Source organism: Ascidiella aspersa, chromosome 5 (assembly GCF_963924565.1).
Source record: "Ascidiella aspersa chromosome 5, kaAscAspe10.2, whole genome shotgun sequence".
Classification (NCBI taxonomy): Eukaryota; Metazoa; Chordata; class Ascidiacea; order Phlebobranchia; family Ascidiidae; genus Ascidiella; species Ascidiella aspersa.
In genome coordinates this window covers 32,707,242-32,728,354 of record NC_139451.1, presented here as the reverse complement: position 1 = coordinate 32,728,354, position 21,113 = coordinate 32,707,242, and the positions used below count along the sequence as shown (strand labels likewise).

Genomic DNA, 21,113 nt, shown 5'->3' with positions numbered 1-21,113 from the left:
TGCGTAGAAAGACTTGCTTAACCAAGCATGAATAGATAGAAGCGTGGAAGTGGTGCGTGCAAAACCAAGGTCGCTATATTGTGGCTCCTGCATTTCTAGAGTGAACTTGAGCTTGAAGCGTCGGTGGTTCTTAACTGCGGAAACATGCCGTCGTTTGAAGCAGTGGTTTGTAAGCTGTGGGTTTGGTTGAAACCTTATCTGTTTGTCTGACGCGTAAAAATCAATCAGGACCGTTCGTAGGTTTAGGCTTATAAAAGGAAATTAATTCTGACAAGCAAGATTTTTTGGGTCAAATTTATAGTTTTCAGAACAAATTAAAAATGGCAGGTTGGCTTTCAACGCCCTGTGGAACGTTTTATAAAACACTTGTTTTATTTGGTGCAAACTTTATCTATCATTAGTTTGCTTCTCAGGATAACCGTTATCAAATAATGTGAGACTTTTATAAAGCAGACATAATTATTCCTTATATATAAACAGAAAATTACACTTAATTCGTCCATTTTATTTCTATAGTGCAACATTAATAGCCTTGTATCCGTTTCAACGTTGAACTAAAAATCAAGAACTTGAAACGTCGCTATGACGTCATCGTCTTTTGTCGCGTGCCTCTTCCTGGTGCTTGTGACGTCACAGACCGCCTGGGGTCACGTGAGGTTGTCGTACCCCCGAGCGCGAACCTATCAGCTCGATTTCTTGGACAACGCGAGGACAAGTGGACCTTGTGGCTTTCCCCCCTACGCAGGCAAGCAATGCTACTTGTTATTTCAATGATTACGTTAGAGCATATAACTAGTAAGAAATGATACTTGCTATTTTACTATTTATTTTCGAGCATGTAACTTGTAATCATTGCTATTTGACGTGTCAATGTTTGTGTGTTGGAACAAGTCACTAAAAAACAATGCTAATTGTTGTTTTAATGGTTGTGTGTAAGTATTGCTGGCTGCTTTTAAATTTTTCTCACTGAAATTTTTGTAAACCTATTTAAATGTTTGATAACCCATTATATATCTTACACAAATTTCAGCATTCGTAACATACAAATAATTTCACAAAGAGCACATCTTAAAAGGGAGGCTACAACAGAAAGTTGCGCTTTTGTCGGTAAATCGGCGGTTTATGTTGACTGAACCGTACTTTGTTATGAGGATTCATACAAAAACGTTTTCTAAACTAGTGTATTTGTAAAAATCTCTTCCAAGGAATCACTTATGAAAAAAATGGTTTTCTATAAATTGAAAATCCTAGCGATTTCAGATTTGTTATAAAAACATGTTAAATTAAGCGGACCATCACACACACGAATGTTGAATGATAAAAAGGTTGATAGACACTAAACGATTTGTATCACGATTTTCCAAAACAACGTCAACGGTTGTCGTTCCAACCTGAAACGTATAGGATGTTATGCTGTGTGGCTCTGAAGGCTGAGAAACCAAACACAACATACAGGAAACACTTAATGTTTATTCTGTCTTCGCGCTAAACAGGGTGGAAAATATTGCTGTGATTAAGCAGGGTGGAAAATATTGCTGCGATTAAGCAGGGTGGAAAATATTTCTGCGATTAAGCAGGGTGGAAAATATTGCTGCGATTAAGCTGGGTGGAAAATATTGCCGTGATTAAGCTGGGTGGAAAATATTGCTGTGATTAAGCTGGGTGGAAAATATTGCTGTGATTAAGCAGGGTGGAAAATATTGCTGTGATTAAGCAGGGTGGAAAATATTGCTGTGATTAAGCAGGGTGGAAAATATTGCCGTGATTAAGCAGGGTGGAAAATATTGCTGTGATTAAGCTGGGTGGAAAATGCTCACATGATCAATATGCTACTTCCGTCTTTTAAGGTTGCCCTGACGTAGTTTTGTTATTTACGACTGTGATTCACGAGTGATTTTATATTGTACATCACTTCACATTTGTGTGTGTAGCGCAATACACTCTCGCTAAACACACCAACACACTAATGCGACTGATATTGTTCATATTTATGAACACCTTACCGAGTTCTATACCTGTATATAAAGCAGCGCTTGAAATTTTCGTCCCATTGGTTTTATTTCCACCTCATATCTCGTTTCTTGTGTGAATCGGAGGGATTATAAAACAAGGTCGTTCAATTTAAAAAAAAAAAAAATCAACGTGGTGCAAATTATCGCGAACTTACAAAAAAACAAAAAAACAATTTACTCGAAAATTGGTAAACTTGTAACGACACTGTAAACTATTCTTCGACAACTTTATATAAAACGTTTTTTAGGTGTTTCGTAAAGCACATATCGCCTTAATTGTTACCTTGAAATCCAAAATCAACGTTGTTTAATTGGGTCATAAAATCAAATAAACAGGGAATTTAATAAAGCAACACAATACATTTTACTTCTGAATTGTGTAAGCCCGGTTTAAGCTTTCAAGTTTGCTTCTAAGTGTTTTTGAGAAAGATCCTAAAATATCTCAGCCCAGCAAAGCTTAACCGCAAGGTATACTCGGGTTTCTTGCTCCCAAAAAACATTTGCAAGTCATCGCGCGTTGCAAGCTCTGTGACGTCACAGGACAATGGCGCGCGCTTCGGTGATTCGGCGCCGCGCGAGTTATGCGTGTTATATTACAGTTGAAAGTTTAAAATAACCTGTTCGTAACGGTTCAACGTAGCAGTATTGTGAAAATGGAAAATATGCACATAATACAAATCACTAGGAGCCATTTACAAACAGCTGCGTACAACTGATATTGTTTGTCGTGGGCTCAGCTTCCGGTTAGTTGTTGCCTTTTCGCTATATTATACGATCCAAAAACACAAATATCTTTAAAGGGCACAAAGCTATGTTTATAAACAAAATACACGTTGTTGGTAAACGGCATGAATCATTCATTTTTCGCGTAAATGCCGTAAACTGTTTTCAAATGAGATTGTTTTTTGATTTTTTTTAAACTTTTATGGCTATATAGATCAGTTTTTCATGATATGCTGTTTGTCTGGGATTAAACTGAAAAACAAAATCGCATTCCAAATACGCCTAGTTAAGTCAATTCGCTATGCACCCATCGCCATTGTCTCCGGAATTCGAAAGAAACAGAGGCCTTTGTGACGTCTTTATCACCAGGTCTGCTTCATTGAAAAATCTGTGTAGCTTAACTGGTAGTTAACGCTTGGTTAACTGGGCACATCGCTAACCAACTTAGTTGTGCAAGTCACGATGATAACGCCTTTAGTTTTTTTACATTTTGAAATCGTGTTGTTTTTGATCTAATGTATGTTTTTTGTCTGAATTAGCGGTTTTTGTGCTATGTGCGTAGTCAAGATAGAAGGTTAACCAAAAATGGTGTTTTTGAGCTATACAATGTTTGAAATAAAAAACGAGCCTGAAAAAATGTTCAAAAATGAAATTTGTTTGGCTTTCAATTGTGCAAATTTGCCCATTAGCAAAACAATATTTTTTTTTAATTTTACGAAACGAAATATTGCCCTGATTAAATAGGGTATTTTCTTGCATTATACTATTCCGCCCTATTTTTTTATTAAAAATCATATCCTGGCGTTATTGAGCGAAGTGAAGCCCTTAGTGCTGCAAAAGCCGAAATATTCTACCAAATTTTCTGGTTAAACAAACAAAATGTAAACACTTTTAAAACACAGAAAATGGTTGTTTTATGTCTGGTCCATAAGGATGAAAAAGCGGCAGTTATTTAAACATGATATTTCGCCTAATATTTGTTGTGAGCAATCATCACACCTTGGTCCACTGGCGTTCAGGCAAAGATCCGCAATATTCACGATGTTTTATTAAATTTCCCCCAACTTTTGCGTATTTGTTAAAAAATTACTTAAAAAAGTTTGATCCATCGCGTAAAAAAAACGATTTGTTCAAAAAGCGGTTATTTGGACACTTAAATAAAAGACCAGTTATAGTGAACAATTATTTCCAAAGAGGGCGTGCAATAATTATAATAATAAACAAACAGAACGACCCACAATTTGCGGGCACATATTTTTACAGACGCTTTTTTAACATTTCCGCTTCCGTCTTCTTTCAAACTCGATTCCACCGCGATTTACGTCACTTCCGGCAGATTGAAATACCACAGCGCTTGTTTTTGTTTCCAATCCATCAACACGTTGGTTGAAACATGTCGCTTGTCATGGTATGCAATCTATACAAGGGAGCCTTTATGTAAACGATTCATAACAGCGTCGCATTATTACCACGTCACTAGTGCAATCCTATGTTAATATTTTTAAACATTTTTTTCGTATATTTTATGGATTTATTTCTTTTATGTGTTATTTCTCCACAAATTAGTTCTAGATCAACTTTATATGCATCCTTGGAACGTTCAATAGCGACTAGTATGTTCTCCAATTAATATATTTTTCTACAAATTTCATAGGTTTGTTTGTTAGAGAGATTTCCGTTAACTTTTTTTTCGTAAACTTTGTTTAAATTTATATTTAATACCTTTTTAAATTTAAAGTTTTCCTCAATAACTCAATACTGAATGTTTGTTTTTCAATATTTTCCTTTTTTCCCAATATTTTTTGCGACTTTTCCATATGTTTATTTATTTTATTTTATATTTTTAGGATCTCCGAGAACCACTTTGATTGAGGGAACTGCTTTGAGAGTGGAATGGCATCTTGCTTACTCGCACAGGGTAAGCAAAATATTGGGACTATTTTAACCTTTTACTAGCGAGAAATCTAATATATGGATACATTTTAGAAAGATAAAAGAACTTTGTAAAAATTAAAAAAAAATTATTTAATTATATTTAAGAATATCTCTACAATGTAAATTTATAGATAATAAATAACTGACAATATTTAATAGTTACTTCAACCTTTATCTCCTAGCTTGTTATTTCTGGGTTAAATGAGCTAATCGTTTGTTCCGTTACTTTGTGTCGTTTGTCTCGTAACAATCGATCTATTGTTTGGTTCCAGGGGGGCGCGGAGCTGCAAATTATCGAGGAGAACCCCACCAGGGTCCTGGCCAGTCTCACCCACGGACAATTCATCTTCCAAAACGACTCAACGTAAGTTCATCAGATTCGCCTGGGTTCCTGCGAAGAAATCACTATCAAACTCATTTTGTAAAACCGGAAGTTGTTTTGTGTTTCACTGACTAAAATAGAAACTCGAAATAAATAAAGGACACTATCGCCGCCGAAGTTTATTGATTTGATAACAAAAAAATACGTTTTGTAAAACAAACAAAAAAATGCTCACGTTTAAAGAAACACCAAAATGTCACAGTTTTAAAAAACACCAAAACGCCAGTGTTTAAAAAAAAATACCAAAACGCCAGTGTTTAAAAAAAAACACCAAAACGCCAGTGTTTAAAAAAAACACCAAAACGCCAGTGTTTAAAAAAAACACCAAAACGCCAGTGTTTAAAAAAAACACCAAAACGCCAGTGTTTAAAAAAAAACACCAAAATGCTCTCGTTTATGCTCCCGTTCCAAAATGCTCCCGTTTTACACCAAAAGCTATTGCTTTATTTTTAGATCCTACTGCTTTATAAAAACACTAAAACTCTTTTCAAAAACCCATGTTTTTGTGAAGGCGCCAATACGCCGACGTGGTCCTTCCGGTCAACGTCACGTGTTCCAACTGCTCGATCCGATTGTTACGTCAGGCGTCCGAGTGGGGGGGAGCTTACCGCTTCTGGAGTTGCGCTGACGTCACCATAATCAGCCACCCTAATACGTCATCAGTGGTGTGTGCGGTCCCCCCCACTGTACAACCAGCCACTGGTGGACCAGAACCAACAGGAGAACCAGAGGTAACAGGAGAACCAGAACCAGAGGTAACAGGGGAACCAGAACCAGAGGTAACAGGGGAACCAGAACCAGAGGTAACAGGAGAACCAGAACCAGAGGTAACAGCAGAACCAGAGGTAACAGCAGAACCAGAACCAACCCATGAACCAGAACCAACCAATGAACCAGAACCAACCCATGAACCAGAACCAACCAATGAACCAGAACCAACCAATGAACCAGAACCAACCAATGAACCAGAACCAACCAATGAACCAGAACCGACCGGCGAACCAGAACCGACCGGCGAACCAGAACCAACGGGCGAACCAGAGCCTGGTGTTGAACCAGAGCCTGGTGTCGAACCTGGTGCTGGTGGTGCTGCTGGTTCCGTTTGCTTCCCAACCATTCCCCTTGAGTCTCCCAACTGTTACAACGGCAAGTGCTTGAACGGAGGAACGTGTAACTCTGATGGAAGCTGCTCCTGTGTTAAGCTCTTCTCGGGAGATCGATGCCAGAATTACGGTGAGATTTGTTTGATATTGTAAACGATTTTTACTCGATTAAATCGACATTTCGCTGTTTATAAACGTCTCGGACATACCTCATGCCATAATCAGGAAACGCTTTTTTTTTTAAATAACTCTGCATGTTGCCTTTTGTGACCCTTTGAAGAACGTTGTAATTTCTAAAAACATTAAAACTTTATAGTCATTAAATTTTAAAACAGACTAACTTACTACCAAGCCAACTAACCCCTATTATTAACTAATGCCCTATTAACTGATGTTAAGGGTTTGAGCAGAGCTACTATAACTTATTCTTTTATGATAATTGTGAAAGCAATGATATAAAAAATTACAGATAAATTTTAAGACAAACAGCACTTTTAAGATTTATTCAAGCTCAGTAGTTTGATAAGGTCTACTATTTTACTCGAATCTTGCCAACTTTTTCTATAGACGAGTGTTGGAGCACCGCAGACTGCAGCAACCACGGCAAGTGCATCGACACAAGAAGCACCAGCTACCCGAGACTGCTCTGCTACTGCCAGGGAGGTTGGCATGGCGAGAAGTGTAATATTGGTGAGTACTTCTTTTAATTGTTCATCGGGGCTACTTTTGAACAGGTGGTTTGTAAAAGTGACTAAAAGACTCTGGTCAAGCCAAGTTTAAAAACACTAACTTGAGTGCTCTTTAATAATTAAGTAGAGAAAAAGTAAGAATTAAGTAGAATATGTAAAAACTTAAGTAGAATATGTAAAACGAGTTCCGTGCTATGAGACATTGTTTTGAGCAATGCAATCGGATTCTTCCAGTACATTGATGCTTCTGGGTAAATTACTCTCTGTAGACAAGCAAAGTGATGTGGAATTTAGTTTGTAAGCTTCTCATTACGTAACGTTTAACTTGCAGGAAACGCACAAACGTGGCGGTACAAGAGAATTCCAAAACACGTGACGCTTTGCTTTTTATTTCCAGTGTCCAACTGTGATTCCGCCATGATATACCTCTAATGTCCTTACGTGCTATTCGACCTGCGTTCCTCGAAATACTTGCATGTATTGGCTTGTACAGGGGCCGCTTGACACATCAAGGCCCGCCTATAGCCAGCAATGGGATTAGCGGCCTGCTGATACTTGACCAACCATTGTAGGCATTATGGGCTTATCGTGCCGGGGCATTTTGCCGTTAAAAGAGCCTACCACTTAACTGAGTATTGACAACCAATTGTAAATTATATTTATATTAGATTGATAATGAATTCCAAAGCCAAAAAAATTGAGCAGGTCGACATCATTTTGATAAAGACGTTTCGATATGCACTTGTATCATCTGTGGTGAATACGACCGAGAAGAAATTCAAGCATATTTGTATTACTTTCCAGAGTCGAACGTCACGATCCAGTCGAACTACTCGAGTTACTGGACTCGCGAACTCAGCCCGGGGCGAGTTTACCTCCATTGGAAGTTACTCGGTCAGGAAATCGAAGTTGCGATCCGGGCGAAGACCCAGAGCTGGGTCGGACTTGGATGGAGACCCAGGAGCCTGACCAACGCTTGCAGAAACCAGTTCCCAACTCTTGCGAGTAGACCGAGTATTGACTCGGCAAGAGCAGCTTGGATCGAGCAGCTGAAAACGCAAGACGCTGGACAAGTGAGTTGTTGTTGTATTTTGCTTTTTAATATGAGAGTTGTTGGTGAAATTTTGTGTCACATCTTTTTTTTAGCCAAGTTTATTGTGATAAAGACCCAATTTAAAAGTGTGCTTCAAATGAATAACAAAATCTTATGCAAGGTTAAAAGTTATTTTTCCATTATTTTACCCTGTTATCAGCACATTCCTCTTATGCAAAATAGTTCACATTAAAGCATAAAACTCATACTTTTACGAGCGGTATATTTAACCCAAGGGAAGTGACTGAAAAGGCACAATTAGTACAGACAAGGCAGGCATTCTTTTATACAAGTAATAGCGTGCCCCTGAACTAAAAAAGTAAGATTTATGGAATTAACAAGCAAAAGGTTTATCTCACATAAATAAATCACAAACCCAAAACTAATTTATATCTGTGTGTTGGTTTGCAGAGAGTACCAGAGTTGGATCCAGAAATCGAAATTGAGCAAGCCCTGGTGAGTCAAATCGAAGCTAATTGCAACTCTGGGTCGGTGGTCACTGGTGGACCAGAACCAACCGGTGAACCAGAACCAGAGGTAACAGGAGAACCAGAACCAGAGGTAACAGGGGAACCAGAACCTACCCATGAGCCAGAGCCAAATTATGAACCAGAACCAAGTAGTGAACCAGAACCAACTAGTGAACCAGAACCGGTTCATGAACCACAACCAACCAATGAACCAGAACCAACCAACGAACCAGAACCAACAAATGAACCAGAACCAACCAACGAACCAGAACCAACAAACGAACCAGAACCAACTGGCGAACCAGGTGCTGGTGGAAATACTGGTGAATTTCACGCGATGGATTGCGTCGATGTGGTTATTGGTTCCGTTAAAGGTAAATTCTGGTGCTTATTGTGGTTTATACCCCTTTTACTTTGCTTGTGTTAATATTCTGGTTGTTTTGTTGCGTTTTTGCCTAACGAGCATTATGAAAACCATGCTGTAAGATAAATAAACAACTTCGTAGTTAAATTTTCGCTTTAACTTCCACTGTTCTTCGCGTATGCTGTAAAAACTATTTGACCTTCAGACGACCTCCACCGCGTCCAGGACATGTACACACGTGATCGCTCCACTCCCCGTTCGGACAGCTTCTACGGGGGTGTTGATGACATCACGGGGTCAGCGGGGTCACAGGTCGATGGGTTCACGACTATTGCTTTCAGGAAGAGGATTCAAGGTAGAAAATTGTTTTTGTAATTAAAGCAAAATACGTACATCGGTTTAATTATAAAGTGAACATACTGTTGCCTGTAATTAAAAGAAATGTTTTGTAATAGGGATTAAGTAAAATAAGTCGTTTTAAAAGGCATGGGAATGTTGATGCACAAGATGTGTGTACTTTAAATTATAGCTTAAAATATAACAACACTGTTTACACAAAACCCCGACAGTTTTTTTTTTATTATTATTTTACCGAGCAACGGGTGCAAAAGCATATATAATGTTTAAAAGCGGGTCTTTAATTACGTATAAATATTTTTAAAATCAGTTGGATAAATTTCAAGATGCTTTTCCTTATATAGACAAAAAATCACAATTAAAAAAAATGCGGGTTGTTAAGCATAAAAATCGCTCATTGGAACTTAAATGAGCTGCTTTATGCAGTTAATTTCACACGTGTTGGTGTATTTCAGCCGATGGTCCATCTGACCACACCCTCGACAACGCCCTCACCCACGTGATCTGGGCACTGGGCCAGAACATCGACCAGTACGTCCATAGACCTGGGTCCGGACTTGAATCATGCACTGTTGGAGATTACAGGTGGGTGGAGGTGTTATAGCACACCGGAGTAGCGAATACAGGTGGCCCTAAAATCGCCACGATTTGACGATTGGGTGTAGGTTATTAGCTTTTAAAAGGTTGTTTATACGCCATGTTGAACACTGGCTTTAATAACTGGATTAAATAGGCATATATATATATTTATATATAAGTTTTTTCTATTTTAATACGGGGTAGTGGTATGTTTGGAGTCTCCAAAAGCTATCATTTAACAATTTAACGCCTAATCTTCCAAAGATCAGTAAATTCCTTTTGTAAAGTCTTTAAGAAAAAAGGCGTTTCTTTCTTTCACTGCAGTAGATATAGTTGTAGATTAGCTTGTTACCTTTTAAACCACAGCTATATGCCAGCTAAGATGTGGGTTTATCATATTATTTTTGCAAGTCAATGTAAAGGGAAAAGTGATTACAGAATGATTTCCTGGTATCAATAAAAATATTCCTGTTTGGCGAAGATAGCTACATATGGTGCCCTGATCCGCCAAGTTGTTTACGTTTTACTATTTACGCAACCGAGCAGAAAAATTGGCCGTTTGATGACCATTTTTGGTTTCCTTACTTAGCGGATGTTGGGTGTTATGTAACCAATTTCCATTTAATCTTAACTTCACGGCAAAACGACGGCGTCAGAAGTAACGACGATATAAACACAAAACACACTGGCCCGGCCGTGCATAAATTTAGTTCACATCGTCGTTAAACCAACATGATATTGAAGGTAGATCAACAAATATCAGTCTCCGTCTAACGACTTGTATAATTTCACCTGAAATCGATTTTACTGGTTGTTTTTTTGGTTATTTGTTCTTCCGTCTGTCTGCGCCACATAAACGCAGCGCAAAATAGCGTTTCAGTATTTTCTAACAGGTGTGTTTGCTTTTTCGTCCTCTGAACTTGTAAAGGCAAGGAACCCTGAGTTCCGCCTTGGCAATCGCCTTGCTGAACAAACAAACTGTCCTGTCGTTATTGCGCGAACTCACAACCCTAATTTCCTGACAATTTATCGTTGGCGTTTTAAGTGTTTCAAATCGTATTTATTCTCACCATAAGGGTGTATTTGCACAACATTGGCTTGTTTTGGGAGCAACCGTACCTAACATCTATCCAACATTGTAACGTAGCCCTATATCCAAAATATATAAAGTTGGGTTTCAAATATAGTAAGAGTTTTTTAAATAGAGGATCTCTTAAATATAATGGATTGTAAGAGAATGGTTGTTTTATTCTTACTATCCTTGTAAAATACAAACATAACCAGCAATCTTCTTTATATGAAACTTACATATGGTTGCTTTACAGAACATTGTATTTTGAGATTGTAGTTTAGCTGTAGAATAAATATTACAGCTTATACGCAAGTTCTCATATTACAAACCTTATTCAATAAATGGCTTGAATCATTGATTTTAAACTTTACTAGTACACAGGTATTAATAATATGCAAAGAAATTTAAGTAACCTCAGTATAATCCAAAATGACATTTGTTTTGCACCGAAAAACTTTTTCTATGAGTTAATACAAGGCAGGTTAGAAAAACTCGGAACGGCAGTTTAGCATACCATATATTTTCTCATTTTACGTAGAATCCGCGCTACATAAGCTCATACCTGTACAAAGATATGAAGCACTGTTATGAATGAGTTTGATTTTACCTGATAAGGCGTGCATTTTGACCCAACTGCTGTTTCCTCAAGCTTTTGTCAAAACATTTGTACTCCGAAATCCTATTTTTTGCGCATAAAGTACCTAAATCATGGCCTTTAAAATGTGTTTAAACGCGTGAACTGGAAATGGAAAACTAATTTATATAAATCTTTAATAAAAATATGATGAAAAACAGAAATAATTTCTTAAGATTTCTAATTTTGTTGTCTTTTATGTTTTGCTGTATGTGGAACATTCAGTAGTGACGCTATTGTAGCCTACATGTGTTAAAACGAGCGCAACAAACGTGTGGAAATATAACACAGACCAACCTAGATTCACCGGATAAGTGAGATAAGCGAGATATTTAGAGATAAGATCGCATCTCGTTTCCAACAAAGCAACGACAAATTGCCCTTAATTTACTTTTATTGCCTCGGGTGGTGGCAAGCCTGTGAAATGGCTCCTTTAAAGAGGGCACAAAAATTACTGATATTACTTTTACAGCGGGCGCCCATGATAACAATATGACGATCTATAAAAACAAAATTTTGTTAAAAAAATTGACAATTTGAAGTGGAAAAAACTCGGGGATGAGATGCGTTATTGCCAAAAGGTTTAAAAATACACAAAAAATGTCAATTAGGCCTACATCAAAATTTATGGCTTTTATAGTTTTTTTTTAATAATTCGCCTTTTGCAAAACATGTGACTTTTCAAAACTGTTACTCAAAAAACAGTGTTTTAAAAACTTTCACTCAATATTACACTTTTGGTTTAAATTTTGCAAATATAACAAATTTTCCGTTTAAGCCGGTAGTGTTTTTTTTCGATTATTTATTGCGACATTCGATGCTTCTGCAGCAATTTCAAGGGGTGTCATAATGTCAGGGGCTCACAGAAGGTATCTAGCGCCCCGTCGAATTGCAGTGTATAGTTTCCAGTAAAATTGTACTTTAGTTAGATCAAATTAAGATTATTTTTTGTAATAAATACAACTTCATGACTTTGCAACATTTATAAACTTATTCGGTGAACTTTTTTATTTTGAGTTTACCGATATTTAATTCAGAAAAAACACTGGATAGTTTATATATATATATTGAGAAATAATTAAGTTTTATTTGTTAATTAAAAAAGCACTGCAGGTCATAAAAAAATCTCATACTTTTTTGCAGTTTTTAGCGCCATTCGCCAAATTCTTAAATTTATATTTGTACCTCTTACCAGATTCTACCGCCACGATGAAATCAAGTATCACGGAACTTCAGCCAACCAGAGATCGACCACAACCATCAACTTCTTCGGTAAACAGTTGCTTCTAGAGTAGTTTCGGGATTATGTCTTTTATGTGTTTGTTTTTAAAACAGTCGATATCATTGCTTGTCATAGTAAATCTGTCCAGCAACCCGCCTTTTAGTAGCTTTTAACTGCATCTTGTGATACTGATGACAAACAAAACGCCGCGTAAATTTTACATTTACCGACAAACTTTACCGCTCATCGATATAACTGCTGTACGTTGATTTCCAACATGTTGAAAATAAATAAAGATTTTTTCGAAACGTTCACAAAATGCTACCTATACTTCTGTATGGGCCAGGGAGGGACTAAGGTTTTCATGGACCTGGGGCTGTATGCTAGTCAGAGGCCTATTGGACTACTTACATTCTGTTTATTGTTCCAACCACAATTACTTGCAATAACATTGATATATTCTCTTATGAACCAGATTCAATTAATATGTTTTATACCTTTAGAATTTAGACAAGGCAAAGCTTGTCTTCGCATAGTAGCTTCATGTTGTGAAGTAACAACACGCACTGACGTCACAAGCTAATGGTCGAAAATATAAAAATAAACATGATGAATATTTACTCTAACCACTGGTATCAGAGGTTATATTATAACATGGCAGTTTATTTCAAAAAGATAACTTAAGTTGTTGCGGTAGGCCTATTTTTGTGGTGGGCCTGGGGCTGCAGCCCCCTCAGCCCCCGCCTTAATCCGCCCCTGGTACGGGCTTTGATATTCTTACACCGTCCTACTACAACCTCCAGCCATTATGCTCTAAAATTAAAAATTTAAATTTATATTTTTGTGTTTTCCACAGAGAACCCGAACCCAGTAGTTGGTGAGGGTTGCACGAGTGAGTCGAGTGAGTACAAATTGCCGAGTAGCTGCGACTCGTCCGACGCTGGATTCAACTGCGAGTACTACGCGTCATGGACGCTAAACACACAAACTGACGTCATCGATTTCGTCGTCAAGGTGATTTGGGGTTTTGGGCTGGTTTACTGTAAACAGGAAATACGTTTAATACTTTCGTTATTGTATTTTTTTGTTATCCAATAAATAATTTTTATGTGTTTTATCCCCCAAGTGGCGTAATTATTGCAAACAGTGACGTAATTTCTAACAATAGTGACGTAACCGCCTACAATTACCTGCTCCGAAAACTTTAGAATATTTTTGAAATATTACTAAAAGTATAATTATCGCAAAAGGTCAATGCATTAAAAAGTGAAATGTTATTTCTGACAAAACATCCTGAAAAGGACAAATCTAAAAAGCGCATTAAAGTGTTGGTTTTGACAAAACATGGTTAAAAAAAGCTAAAAAAACGAAAAGCTAAACTGAACTTACCGTTATAAAAATATATGTTTAAAATTTTTTAAACTATTTGAAAAACCTGACTTATATTTTTAAATTAATAAATGGCTAAAAACCTAAGCAAAAAAGCTCTTCTAGGGTGTTTTTTTGATTCGCTTTTAGCAAAAATGGAATTTAAAGCTAAAAATCGTTTTTCACCGAAGCACTATACAACAGCTGATAAGATTAACAACCCAAAATGCCAAGATAGACCAATTAAAAGAAAGGGCTAGAAATCTTGAAAGTTTCCCAATGTGTGGTTTGTTTGTGTACAGGGAGTTCAGAACCAGAACACGTGGCTGGGACTCGGAATCAGCGACGATCAGCTGATGCCCCAAAGTGACGCAATAATAGGCTTCTTTGACTCCGCTGGAACAGGGATCATCAACGACAGGTGGGAAGAAAAAATCCTAACATCCTTAGTTGCGTTAAAGCGAATTATTCCATGTTCAAAACGAAATTATAGGAACAAATAGTTAATAAAAGCGCGTCTATCCTTACAATTATACTGTCTGTGCGATATTTTGAGAGAAGGAGCAACACAATGCAGTTAAATGCAAGATATTTAATTTCAGAAAGCTTTAAAAACAATCTAGGAAGGAATATATCAATCATTTTGTCAGCCTTACATACCCTCGTGACTGTTTTCAATATATTTTGATCTCTTTTGTGGTTTTAAACTTGTAAACAGACAAGTGTTTTAAATTGTATTTTAGTTAAGAGAATTAAATCGTTTTTAAAGGTAATGGCAGAACCAGTCCGTATTTTCATAAACAAAACTAAGTTTACTTTTGCACTTATGAAGTTTTTGCAGTTGGTTTGTACGTTTTTGTTCATTTCACATCTAATGCGTTGCAAGTGCTTTAAACAGCCAATTGATTGCAAAGTGAAACTGTCCAAATTCAAAGCACGCTGGCCTCCTTATGATGTCACAGTCGCTGTAATTGTTGCCTCATCACAGGTGGCACAGTTCATTAAGAGCTAGCCAAGCGTAGCGAGTCAAAGCAAACAAAGTAAAGGCTTCACTGACTAAGCCTTATTCTAAACAGCTGCCTTGAAACCACCTACGCATAAACTCTATGGTTGACAATAATGCTCTTGTTTATAAAGGCCACAAAAATATGCAGTATGCTTAAGTATTGTGGTCCTTATATTTTTGCTTCATTGCCAATTTGTTTAAAATTCACAAATAATTTGCTTTCAGATGCGTTTATGGCATCATTGTGGTCAAAATGCTTTCCAAATTCTGGTATGTTGTAACTTTGTGAGGTCACCTGTCGCTACGTCAAAACGCATCAATTTTCTTTTTTTTTGAGGAAAGTCTTGCACAGTTTTCGTATGACGTCATTTGATGACGTCACGATTGATTGTCACGTGAAGGCATTTTTAAAATCCCGTGTGGGGATTTATAGGTGGCCAGCAATAATTAAGAAACACATGCTTGACACGCACACTGATGCTTTGTGCAAAATGAATCCGATCTTATGTTTTTCTTTTTTAAATGAAAATTTAGTTTTAGAACTTTAAAATTACTCAAACCAAGAAATAATAAGAAAAAGTCGCTGTTTATGAACTTTATGGAACTTAAATCTGACAAATGAAGGATGAACTTCCATTGAGTCTTGTTTGGAGAAACAACCCTTGAGCTTTCTGCGTTTCCACCGCTGTAAGGTTGTTGGTTTAATCAAGGCCGTTTCTTGCTACTTCTTCGGCACTCCGGCTGTTGTAGCAACACGTGCGCGTATTTACAACCTTCAAGTGTCCTTGAGGACGCTCCGGTCATCCAGTATGTGTACGAAAGCCCTCTACGATGACCAATGTAATAAAGAATTCCTTGTAAACTTTTGCAACATCATTCCGCTGAAACTGTAATAATCCTGGAACGGCATTTCATAAATGATTTGTGAAATAATTTCTCGTTAAAATTCAGTTTCAAGTCGAGATATTTTAAAATTAGGGTCTAAGTTAGGTCGCTTTGAAAGTACTTCCATTCCAAGTCAAATCTTTGTTAAAGTTAGCGGTGATTATAAAACTGTAAAAATCTTAATGTCACAGTTTGATGATAATTTACTATCCCTAGTTGTGCGTCTTTTTGTAGCTTTTGTGTAATTTTTGTGAACTGACCGCTATTTTATTTTCGATTTCTTTTTTCAGGTGGATAACTGCTCGAGCGCTCCCCCCAGTGGACAGTGTGGACAGTTTGACGCAGACTTCGTCAAATTACAACAATGGGGTCGCTACCTTCACTGTGAGTTGGCTCTTGTCGACATTAATGTGTTTGTGGGTTATTTCTTTTACTTTGGCAGGAAAAGTGAAATCGCTTCTGTGCACATTTCGGTAAAACGATAAAACTTGGAAAAAATAATGAAAAGCGAATACAACAGAAGAATATAAAACTTTTGATATATTTCAACATTAAAAAGTTGCTAGGCTGGAAAAATAAATTGTATTTTGTTTCTTGAAATTATTTTTTTAAAAGAAAAAAGAAAAAACAAATTACCGAAAGTGATTACGATAGAATTTTATCTTTTATTTTTATTACGTAAACTACTGCAGTCGGCAAACCATCAAAGTCAAACGGCTACCGAATTTAGCATTCTACCGGTGATGGTAAATAGTGAAAATCGCGATTTAGATGTGATTTTTTCCTCTTTAGTTCTCGAGGGCGAGGGACACTGGTGATTCGCAGGACATTTCCTTCACCGACCAGTCTTGTCGTTATCTCTTCTACGCGATCGGCCCAGTCACCAACAACAACATCGACTACCACTCCACGAAGATCGTCAGCAGCACAAAGGTAAGACACCACTTTGCATAAGCAACACGCGACAGGTTTGATGGCTACACGCGAAACTTTTGTTCGCGACACGCTACAAGTGACACGCGGCATTGTTTACCGCAAAGACAAAACAATTGGTTTTGGATGAGTTTTGAGACGACCGGCACTTTTTCTTAGCGACAGGCGACACGCGAAACGTCGATTTTTATCTCGACGTTGTCAGTCATTTCTTGTGTGTTTTTGTAAATTAGTACCTTTGACTTATTTTTACACTGATGATAATAACTATTTCATCATATAATATTACCTAATTAATTAACACAAATAGTGTTTTCATGTGAAATATTTCGTAAACTTACCCCCTAATGCATCATTGTACCTAACTTTCTTGTTATGCAATGTCCGTATTGCGACACGCGACATGCGACTTGTGTGCTGCGATTAAAAAAAAACACTTTCCGTGCGTAATAAGTAAAAAATCATCAAATTTAAAGTAAAATTCTTAAGAGACGTTTCCCGCTACTGACAATGAGCCAACCCCAGCATCAATATTGGTTTAACAAGCTCACGAGAAAACAAAGGGCTTCAGTCAATTTGTCTGCTCACGCAGGTAACAGAACGAATGCTGTGTTTGCTGAGTGCGTATTTACTGGCTTTTCTGCTTGAGAATCAAACTAATTCTTTGGGTTGAAAACAGCAAAATCAGTTTAACTTTGTATTATTGCGCAATTCAAATTGCAAGGTCGTACTTGTACAACATAATCAAATTTTTCTGAAGAGTAACCGTTGTTTATCGTTTTTTTAGTCTAATAAGGAACATAAACAGTAAAACATTTTGAACGCACTTTATCTTAAATCTGTATCATATCCGCTTTTTACCAGTTCTGTACCCAACCTTGTTTAACAATTTCTTCAATGTCAAAAACAACATAAATGAAAAAAGCTTTTCATCGTAGATCTGTATCCATAAAATCATTTTGTACCTTACCTTACGCATCGCTTATCCTTATATTTGTTCCCAGATCTGCATCCGCCCCTGTGGATCAGCCCCTGTTGAATCTTACCTTGCTTCGTTGACCGGTTCACTCAAGTTCACAGAGGCAACCTTCACTGAGTCACTAAACGACGAAACATCTGCTGACTACATGAACCTCAAGGCGGATTCCGAGAAGATCGTAAGTGAACTGGGTTCGAATCCCGGCACGGGACTTTGACATTTTTTTACAGAAACTTGCGATTTTTTTGATAACCTACGAGGTGATTAAATGTGCGTTTGAATAGTTTGCATACAGTGGTACTTCGTTACAAAGTCAATAGCGGTATATTTCTGCTGTGCCTGGCATGGAAATCCTAATGTTTATAAAATGGGGCTTTTTTGTAAATCCGGGTTCAGGTCCCAATGAAATCATATATAGCCTATATTTTGAATAACAACACATTTTTTCTATTTTTTTTTAATCTTTAATTACAGATTTGTTGCTTTTGATTCAAATACAAACGTTCTTGGCGAAAATCTCAAACAAACAATTTGTACAAAATTCAAAATTTTTCAAAACATTTGTTGTCACTACAAACCTTTTAATGATAGATTTAAACACCAAATCTAAATCCAACTCCTTCTAACGTCCATTTAGCCCTTTATTTTTTTGTTGTTTTCAGATCTGCGATTCGTACAAGGCTTCCACATACGTCCAGGAGTCGGTGTCCAACGTCTCGTGTACTGTTACTGGGTTCAGCGCAGGAAGTGTTGTGGTGGAATATATCCTCAGGGTCACACACTCTGACCCCAACCTCACTGACCAACAACTGTCGGTAAGAAATACAAATATTACTCTAACAACTGACCTGCCACTGTCGGTAAGCAATGTGGCCACATAGTTGTCTGTTAACCTCACTGAGCAAAACTTCTAGTGATATGTCATCTAAAACTTTAACAAACTCACCACTTGATGCTTTAAACCTAATTAATTATGAGTCTAAGTAACAGCTGGTCAGATAAACACCTTAAAACGTCCCGAACTCACGACACACACATGACCTTTAAACTTGGCTAACTAAATCATTATTAACTGATTTAGTTAACCAAGGACCGACTACAAAGTCACCTCAAAACTTCAGTATCAGTACGATTTGATTACATAGCCATCTTAAAACTGGTGACGTTAATGTTCAATAAAAACTTACTTTAAATTTCTCACCTCCGTTTCTTTTGCAGACAAACCTCGACCGTGCTCTCAACGAGGTCGTGACCTCTAACGGAGGTTACCTCACTGGGGACAACTCGTCAAGAGTCGACTCTCTATCGCTAGCTGCCGGTGAGCACTTTAATCGACTCGTAACGTCAGTTTTTGAACTCGATATTTTGCACGCCTCCTAAGGCCAATTTCTGCTCTTTTTCTTAAGTTTACCACTTGTTCTGTTAGTTTAGGAAAATACAATTTTTACTTTTAACTCTTAATTAGTGTGAAACAGGATTTTTTTACTTGCACTAATAGTAAATTTACGAGTAACTCGAATTTTACTCGCACTACCAAACAGATTTGCTCTATGTTTTTAAAGAACTATAAGTTCTTTTCAACCGGGATTACTATACGAAGCATTACACATATCCATGTGGTACATTTTGCCACATATTTGTTTTGTCATAAAACATAGGAAGGTGCCTACTCATAGGCAACACTTTTTTTTGGATTTAAGAAAATAAGAAATAAACACAAGTTTATTTTTAGAAATTAACCCGTTTTTTTATATGAGGATCGAAGCGGAAGTGATTTACTTTTAAATGAATTTTAGCTGGAATTGTAGCTTAATATTGCTCTTTCTTTTGACAGTCAGTTCGGCAACGACCACAGCTGCTGCTCCCTCCACCAAAGCGACACCTAGCGGGCTTAAGGACTGGGAGATTGCTGTTATTTGTGTTTGTGTGATGGCTGGAGTTTCAATCATCATTGCTGTTGTTGCTGCGGTTGTGAGAAACAAGAACAATAAAAGTGAGTTGGCCTGCAAGTTGTTTGAGTACCTTCTGTGATTTTTTATTTTTTTGCAATTGTGTGTTTTTCTGTGGATTTTGTTTCAAATTTTTTGAGGTTTTGGTATTTTGATGTATGCTTTCGACTTAAATTTTGATATTTGGCGCTGGGCATCACCTTTTTTATCGAAACGAAATACTGTAACGAAACAAGTCGTCAAAATTAAAAGCGTAAACATAATAATATTTGACCCACCCCAACCCAAAGGCTAACTCAAAACCTAACCCAAACAAAGTTTAAAATCCTTTCTTTATATTCGTTATTAATTTTTTGTAGTTTTCTTAGATTTTTTTTATTCGATTTTAATTTGTGTTTGTTCTTTACTCTGTGGAAAGCGGTAATTTTGTCAAGGATTTGTTCATTGTTAGGAAATATTTCCCAAAACGCAAAAAACTTAAAATGACGTACTTTCAAATAAAATCCGTCATTTTATTTTAGAAACTTCGGCTGCGATGCCGATGAAGAATGATTCAAGCAGCGGAAGCGGAAATTCTAATCCCATTATGAACGATTATGACGAAGTAAAGGAGGTATGAATTATGGGGGGGTTGTTGTAAATCGGGGTTGGAACATTACTTCGTGTTTTTTGGTGTCTTTTTAAACATTATCTTAAGATAAAATGTGATTTATTTTTAAACAAATTTAACGAAATTGTGTATTTTTTGGTAAACTCAGATATTTAATCTTTATGTAATGTTGCGATAAATTCATAGTTTAAGGATCATTGAAATAAAAGTAAATTAAAAATTAAAAAGTTGTCCTTTTAAATACTTAATTTTTCTCCAGTCGACATTATTGTAATTCAAATCTATGTCTTAATGTTTTGGTATTCTTTGATTTTTTTTCATTAGCGACATTATTTTGCATTGTTAACATACAAATGTTGTAATACTGATCGGGGTAAATTAATTAAAAATTGTACAATTTTTACAGAAACCTGGTTCCAAAGAAAACGAATCTTTTATGAAGAAGCAACAAGAAGATGTCGTTTAGTAATGTGTAAAAAATCTTGTTTTGTTTCCTTTTTTATATTTTAATAATTTTGTACTTATGCGAAGCGACAATCAGCACAGAGAATGCATTCTGACAAAATGTTCTTTTCTATCTTTTGTGGCACTTTCTTTTCGTTTAAAAGCATCAACTGAAATGTTTGTACTTCTAACACTTTATTATTTGGCACACTTTGTACATTCTAACCGGATGCAACATATTTTAGCGTTAAAACAAAAGAAAAAAAACAGATAAAAAATTTAAAATATTTTTAAACAAACATCT

At 36.7% G+C, this 21,113-nt stretch overlaps 1 protein-coding gene across 1 annotated transcript; it reads left to right on the top strand.

The window, feature by feature from the left end:
* Positions 1 to 523: 523 nt before the first annotated feature.
* LOC146146411 (uncharacterized) lies at positions 524 to 20,831 on the top strand. Its single transcript, XM_083390754.1, has 20 exons — positions 524 to 745; positions 4,583 to 4,653; positions 4,943 to 5,034; positions 5,564 to 6,285; positions 6,723 to 6,845; positions 7,649 to 7,917; positions 8,349 to 8,781; positions 8,977 to 9,126; positions 9,584 to 9,713; positions 12,609 to 12,685; positions 13,492 to 13,649; positions 14,306 to 14,424; positions 16,185 to 16,278; positions 16,687 to 16,827; positions 17,832 to 17,984; positions 18,469 to 18,621; positions 19,025 to 19,124; positions 19,641 to 19,799; positions 20,277 to 20,368; positions 20,772 to 20,831. The coding sequence occupies exons 1-20, from the start codon at positions 583 to 585 to the stop codon at positions 20,829 to 20,831; spliced, it is 3,459 nt and encodes a 1,152-aa protein (XP_083246880.1). The 5' UTR covers positions 524 to 582.
* The last annotated feature ends 282 nt before the right edge of the window (positions 20,832 to 21,113 follow it).

Bases quoted from the DNA above. Each gene is read 5' to 3' on its own strand.
- LOC146146411 (XM_083390754.1), top strand. From the start codon at position 583: ATGACGTCATCGTCTTTTGTCGCGTGCCTCTTCCTGGTGCTTGTGACG. The intron at 746-4,582 runs GCAAGCAATGCT...TTATATTTTTAG, and splicing joins TGGCTTTCCCCCCTACGCAG to GATCTCCGAGAACCACTTTG. The intron at 19,125-19,640 runs GTGAGCACTTTA...TTCTTTTGACAG, and splicing joins CTCTCTATCGCTAGCTGCCG to TCAGTTCGGCAACGACCACA.